This window comes from Nicotiana tomentosiformis, chromosome 11 (genome assembly GCF_000390325.3).
Source record: "Nicotiana tomentosiformis chromosome 11, ASM39032v3, whole genome shotgun sequence".
NCBI classification, from domain to species: domain Eukaryota; kingdom Viridiplantae; phylum Streptophyta; class Magnoliopsida; order Solanales; family Solanaceae; genus Nicotiana; species Nicotiana tomentosiformis.
This window is the reverse complement of record NC_090822.1, coordinates 100,265,519-100,273,017: the sequence shown is the minus strand read 5'-3', so window position 1 is coordinate 100,273,017 and position 7,499 is coordinate 100,265,519. Positions and strand designations below refer to the sequence as shown.

The window sequence follows — 7,499 nt, the reverse complement described above, 5'->3', positions numbered from 1 at the left end:
AAACCAAACGACCACTTTAGTTTTAGCAAAATAAATTTCGCAAAAGGAAAAGGGTCAATATAAACAAAACAAAACCTTCCATTCCTTAGCTTCATCAAATATTCAAATCTCATTATCATCCATCCCCCCCCCCCCCCCCAACCTCAACCCCAAAAACAAAATAAAAACTAAACGTAAAAGAAAGAGACCAGAAATTAAAAGAAAATAATGAAAAGCCTCAATCCGTTTTTTCCTCCAACTAGACCAAAGATAACGAAGTTTGAAAATTAAATACACAACAACAATATAATTATCACTTTAACTAAAAATTTCCCTTCTCTATATCTTCCTCTTTGTTCTTTTCTCCTCCTCTTCCAAATAACATCCTCAAATGTCTTCAAAAAACAAGAAGAAATGGAACTGCACCAAACTACTCATCACTTCCAATGGAACTGGCTGTGGCTGTGGCAAGCCCAAGTTATCCGATATTATACAACCAGATCCTAAGCCAAAACCCCAAACCACCATTAAAACAAAACCAAACAACACCATTTCTCAATCTTCTTCAAATTCCATAGATTATGATAATATTGAAGAGGAAGATCAAATAACTTCCACTTCATTTTCTATCAACACTGATTCATTATCTCCACATGATTCCAAAATGGTGAGCCCTTGTCCTAAAATCGTCGGAAGTGTCGCCGTCGTCAAGAATTCCGACGACCCTTTTAAGGATTTCCGGCAATCTATGCTTCAAATGATTTTGGAGAAGGAAATATACAAACAAGATGATTTGCATGAGCTTTTGAACTGTTTTTTGGAGCTGAATTCTCCTTCTCACCATGATATTATTATTCAAGCTTTTATGGAGATTTGTAATAATGGGAAATCTTCTCCTCTTCTTCTACAACCACAGTCGTCATCACCATCTAAACCTAGCTAACTTTTTTTTAACTTTTTTTGTTGTGAATTGGCTCGCACGTGTTACCGCCATGTGAATGCGTTGAATTCACACGTGGGAACATGTTCGTCAATTCAATGCCTGTACGTCATGAATGCCGTCGTAAATTGTTTGTCATGAAACAACTATTTCTAATTGATATATTCTTTTGTTTTTCAAATACTTTAGTTTAATTTTTTGTTTACACAAAAAAATTGGTTAAATTTACTGTTTACTTTTTATAATTTGTATATATAAATTATACATTAATTATATATATTTAATTATACATGAATTATATAAATATTATAAATCTGTGAATTACTTTTAATTTAACCGGTTGGATGGACGGTTATTTAGGTTAATTCTTAGTTTATATTTTATTTTCTGGTCATATATGTGATGTAGATTTACAATCAAGACTCTGCTGGGTCTGGTCCTAAGTTAATTAATAAGTAGTTGTGTGTCTATGTTTCAACTTTATTTTCTCACAGCTGATTTATGCAGTTCTGTCTCACTTTCATATGCATCATCCTCCTTAACTATCAGTTACAATAACCTTGAGAAAATTTGGGGGGTGCGTGGGCTCAATTCTTCTTGGCTAAGATAAAATGTCAAAATCACCTCTTTGAATGCATATAATTAGAAAGCATGGGGATTGGGGGTTATATTAACCGGCAATTAAATGGTTAATTGATGAATCATTAGAGTAGTATCTCTCTCTACAAAATGACATGATCAAGGAGAAATCAGTCCATATAGAATCATTAAAAGTTAAGACGTTTCTATTTGACCAAAAAAGTGTAACTTTCAGCTAAACTATTAAATTTATGTAATAATGGGTTAAATCTAGTTAAAGATAATAACTCTAGATGTGAACCTTAAAAATGTGCGTGAGATGGGACAAATCCGATGGAATGTGGACAATAATAGGCACAAAACATTCATAAAGAATGAGCAATGATGGAGGTGTAACTAGCAATGAATGGTAGTGAATGGCATTTACGTAAATAAGAGGAATGTTTTACCCAATAAATGATGGATTGGACGAATGTTTCTCTTGACAATAATGAATGACAGATAAATCCAAGGTTTGTTCGAACTATTCTCAGATCTAGTGGAAAAGTATGAAATGATACGGGCAAGAATCTTGATAAAAATGTAATCTTTGTATCTTTAACACAGAGAGAATCTTCCTCTGAAAAGTGTTCTTATCAAGTGAATATTACATACATTTTTTCCCCTCTTTTTTCTTATTTATTTGAGACATACCCCTAACAAACCCTAATAGTACAAGTGCAGAGAATATTCACTAGAATATTTTCTTTATAGAGAATATTCTTTTTTAATATCCTATTTCAAAAGCTAGCCGTTACTGCTCTATCAGCGGTGCTCGACCTCGATCATTATTGACGTCTCGACCACGAATCTTGCTGCTCCTTGGTCGACCTCGGCTGACTTTTTCCTTTATGTTGTAATACCTTAAATATTCTAGGACAGATTTTATCCCATTCAGTTAGTCCCTCTGCTTATTGAGGTCGGCCTCAAGCGGGCTCGATGAGCGGATATTATATAATGTGGTTGAAGCAGTTGGACAACCTGAACGGGCCATGATGATTGGGGCGAGTTGGTAACGTGTCCTTTTGTGAGTCGTAATTTTTGAGGTTGTAAGTCCCACGAATCAGGGTAACGTCATGGTGACTAACGTCATTATGGCGCGATTTTCCGAGATATTACTTCGTTTCGTGCGCCTCTCCTGATTGAGTCTTCCGCTTTGGTTATAGTGCCAGGTAATGATGATTAATTTCTTAGTTTCGACGCTTGATCTTTTATAAATAGGGGTGTGTGGGTAATGTTTCAACTTTTATGAAACCCTTGCATCAAAGAGCTATATCTTCTTCTTCTTCCTCCATTGTTGTGTATTTTCTTACCGGTTTTAGCGATTCTAGTTGCTTCTAACACTTCATTGCTTAAACACCCTCCCTTAATCAATATGACTAATGTGTCCTCTGTTTCTAGTATGACAATTGATCATGTCCGTTTGGCGGTGCTTATACCCCTACATGCTGATAGTGTTTCTGTAGCAATAGAGGAAGAGAACTTTCCTACGATGGAGAAAATAATACCTCGTAGTGAGAAAGTTAGGTATGATTTCTCAAAGGTGCCCGAAGGTGAACCTGAAATCTCAGAGTCAGCGATGGGAGAGGCCGATTTGGTCGAACCTAAGGCAAAATTCAATATCCCTGCCCATATCGATCTGATACAGGATGGGCGCGACATGGTGCAAATCCATCATCCCGAATATTGCGTGTTTTACGTGTATCTTTTCCAGGTCGGATATACCTTCCCCCTTTTCCCATTAGCGGAGGAATTTTGCCTCTATTACGGTGTCTGCCTGGCCCAACTCTCTCGGTATATTTACAAGATTATCAGGATGCTCTCACAATTTGTCGAGTTGGCCAGAGTCGAGGTCACACTCCGCCATCTGATGCATCTCTTCGCCCCTAGCTTTTATAGGGGGACGATGTTGCATCTTCGCCACTGAGGAATTAAATGTTTGGTGATGAAAATGGACGCTAAAGCGAATCGTCAGTTCTGGCCCAACTACTTATTCGTCAGAACCGGGGACGTGGTAGCCAACGTGGACGGCTTTCCTGAGACCTGGAATCGTGTTCGTAAGTACCCGTATTTTGTGAGAGGTATTTGATTTATTTGTTTTTAGTCGTAGGTTCTAACATTCTCTCTTCCATATACAACCAAAGTCGTGCCTCCTCCTTTGGTCGGGGACATTTCCGACTGGGTTGGCCTGATTCTTCCTCACACAGTGGGGATTCGTAAGTGGACTAGCTTTTTCAAGAGGTTCGGGCCTACTTCTTCCTTTGCCGGTGAGTTCGTCTATTATTTTCAATTCTCTTTTGACCACATGATTGCTTGCACGCTATAGTTCATTATTGGTGGTGAAGAAACTTATTCTTTCTCAATTCGAGGGTCTTTGAGGATGTCGAGGGCTCCTCCCCTTGCGTTTTGCAAGAGGAAAGTTGCTTATTCTTTGGAGTCTGTTCCTGATGTGACTGCAGCTAGGCCTGCTTGGTCATCAGCCTATGTTCGTTCTTCTATTGCGGCCAGTCCTACTCGTTTGTCGACCATACCTATTGCTGTATGCGTACCGTCTTCTTCTGTGCCCGCGGATATATCGACGGCAGAGTTTTTGACTTCTCCTTTGCTTCATCTAGTGGACGAGGACGGGGACGGTGAAGAGAAATTTTTGTCGCGTGGTGGTAATTTGGTTCCCCTCAAGAGGAGATCGGTAGACGTCGGCGAAGGGGTTGTTCGGGCAGTGGATTCAGTGATGGGCGATTTTGTCATCCAAGAAACGGCGACTATAGAGCTTGAAGATGACACCGAGTTATCGCCTGTGGTTCCGCCATCGACTGAAGCCGCAGAGGATATGTCTTTTCCTGAAACCACAATGGAAGCTAAAGGGCCGTCGACGAGAGTCCCTAAAACTTGCAGCGGGATGAACCATCGGCCTCGAGACTAGCCGAGGATCCTTCTTCAATGGACGACATAAAAGGAAAGTGCGTTGCCGAGGATAGTTACGAGACAGGCTCTGACGTGGATGCCGATGATGTGAGGATGATGGGGGAAGGATTTACCCGACTCTAAGTAAGGTTGGAAGGGCCCACACGGACTATTGCGATCCCTATGGATCGAGATTTGTTGGTCGACACGGAGGACGTGGTCCCTTCTCTCGGTCCCCTCTGCTCTGATGTAGAGGGTAAAACCCTCGAAAAGCTGAAAGATGTTACCTTGTCCAGGAGCATAGATGGCCTCTCTCTTGGGGTAAGCTTTTCGATCCCTCTAGTTTTTGTTTGTCGAGTTCAAAGTTTGTTTCGTTCTTACTCTTCGTTTTCTTTTTATCTATCTTTCAGACTGTGATTTTGGAGATTTAAAGCGCCCGAAGAGAGGAGAGGCATAAAGCTAGTTTTCTAAAGATGGAGAGAAAATACCGTGAGTTTCACGGTAAGTATCGCTAGATTTGTAGGCAGTTTGGCGAAGGCGACAACTTCTGAGCTCTCAGAGACGAGCTAAAGGAAAAAGATGACAAGTTGGTAAAGGTCATCGAATATGCAGTGTTCTCCAGGGGGCGCTAAGGGACAAAGAGGAGGAACTGGAGGTTAGTAGAGGGGTCGAAGCCCAGTGCACCGATCTCCAAACCTAGGTACACTCGTTGTGCGTCAAGATCGACGGGTATGAATTCAAAGCCAATGCTTTAAGGGGCAAGGTCGCTGAGAAGGCAGCGGATCTCGATAAGGTAGAGTTAGCTCGGTCGGGGGCTATGAGAAAGATGGAGGCTTTGGAGATTGTCATCCGTGTTCTCCGATCCAAGCAAGAGAATAACTTGGAGACGGCCAGACTTAAAGAAGAGCAGCTTGATGAACGGATTGGAGAATTGGAGAAAGAGACTCCTGGCCTTTGTGAATGCGTCGCCGCTTTGGAGGCCAAGAAGGCGCAATTATTGGCTCGACCATCCTCTTCCCATGTTTCTAACTTCTCTGATATTCCTCGAGATTTATACATAGAATGGATTCACACCGAGGCCCAGCTAGATATATTCAGAGATTTGATGAAGGCGGGAATCATTTCGGAATCCGTCCTCGAGGATGCTCGTGTCAAGGCACGTGAAGCTCAGGTCGTATGCGGCTACAATCCTGCTACACCGGAGGCCGGTGACAACAAGGAGGATACGGGCGTGGACCAGATTGAAGAGGATGCCTGGTATGAAGATGAGTATCCTGATGGCGATGGTGATGGCGAAAGGGCAGACGACAATGATCCAGGCGATCAGGCCGATGGTGCGGTTGGGCCAGGCGGCGATTAGTAGCTTTTTTCCTTCTTTTATGTTTCCATGGTGAAAATATATTCTAAGTATGAAACACTGGTTTCATTATTTGTACTTGATCCTTTTTTCTTCTATTGGGTTTATATGCTTTTTGATTTATTTTGCTTGGTTGCCTTAGTTTTCTTGGTCGTAATGATTTAGCTCGAGTGGGTTCGAACGAGGTCGAAACAAACTTAGGTCTGATCATGGTCGAGGCCAGTGGTCATTAATTCGATCGAGGTCAAACATATCATATGTTTATTCATGGCCGAGGGCTGATTAGGTGTTAATTCGAATGAGGTCGAATATAACCTATACTTAGTTATGGCCGAGGGACGATTAGTCATTAATTTGAATGAGTTCGAATGTAACCTATGCTTAGTTATGGCCAAGGGCCGGTTAGGCATTAATTCGAACGAGGTTGAATGTAGCATATGCTTAGTTATGGCCAAGGGTCGGTTAGGCGTTAATTCGAATGAGGTCTAATGTAACCTATGCTTAGTTATGGCCGAGGGTCGATTAGGCGTTAATTCGAATGAGGTCGAATATAACCTATGCTTATTTGTGCATTTGGAGAAATAAACTTGCTTTGTTCATACACTTGGAGAAATTTATATATTTTTCGGACGTTGGCTGGCATTTATGTCCCTGTCCCAGTCTATTTAGTTCCTTCATTGGTAGATCTGGAGAAGTATTGAGGCATCGAGCAATGAACTAGCCGTTGTGCACTTCCTTTAATCTTGAAGTGTTCCCTTCATCGCCTTGTTCAAAACCTCCTCGAGAAAACCCAATTGGGACAAAACTCGAGTAAGGAAAAAAAAGTACGACTTTGGGGGCGCTTCGTCTTTTAGAAGTTGAAGTACTTGAGGTGTGTAATATTCCAGTTGTTTGGTAGTCACTTTCCTTCCATCGTTTCTAGTTGGAATGACCCTTTGTTTGTTTTTTTTGTGATTTTGTATGGGCCGTCCTAATTTGTTCCTAGTTTGCCTTCCCGTGGGTCTTTGCTCGCTTGTGTTTTAGCTTTAAGCACATAGTCCCCGACTTTGAGTGGCCTGATATTTGCCTTTTTGTTATAATAGCGTTCTGCTTGTTGCTTTTGGGCGATCATTCTTACGTAGGACATATCTCTTCATTCCTCGACTTCATTGATCTCCTGCCTACTGTTGTCGTCGTTCCATGGTCTGCTTTCGTGGGAGTATCTTAGGCTGGGTTCCCCAACCTCGACTAGTATTACTGCATCATTCCCATAGACTAAAGAGTATGGCGTCTCTCATGTGCTTGTCTTTGGCGTTGTTCGGTAGGCCTAGAGTACTTCTTGTAATATTTTTCGGTCACAATCCTTTGGCGTCTTCGAGTTTCTTCTTCATGATATTCAGTATCGACTTATTGGAGGATTCCGCTTGCCCGTTGCCCGCGGGGTGGTATGACGGTGAGAGTATTCTTTTGATGTGCCATTTTTCAAAAACCTCAGCGACCTTTATTCCAGAGAACTGGGGTCCGTTGTCGTAGCTGATCTCTTTGGGGAGACCAAAACGGCATATGATGTTTTTCCATATGAAGACGATCACTTCCTGTTCGCATATTTGGGCGAATGCTCCTCTTTCTACCCATTTAGAGAAATAGTCAGTTAAAACTAAAAGAAATTGTATGTTACCTCGTCCTGCCGGGATGGGGCCCATGATGTCCATTCCCCATTTG

At 41.6% G+C, this 7,499-nt stretch overlaps 1 protein-coding gene across 1 annotated transcript; it reads left to right on the top strand.

The window, feature by feature from the left end:
* The first annotated feature begins 370 nt into the window (after nt 1-370).
* LOC104097861 (transcription repressor OFP7-like) lies at nt 371-922 on the top strand. The gene has a single exon (XM_009604478.3). The coding sequence runs from the start codon at nt 371-373 to the stop codon at nt 920-922; it is 552 nt and encodes a 183-aa protein (XP_009602773.1).
* Nucleotides 923-7,499: the final 6,577 nt, after the last annotated feature.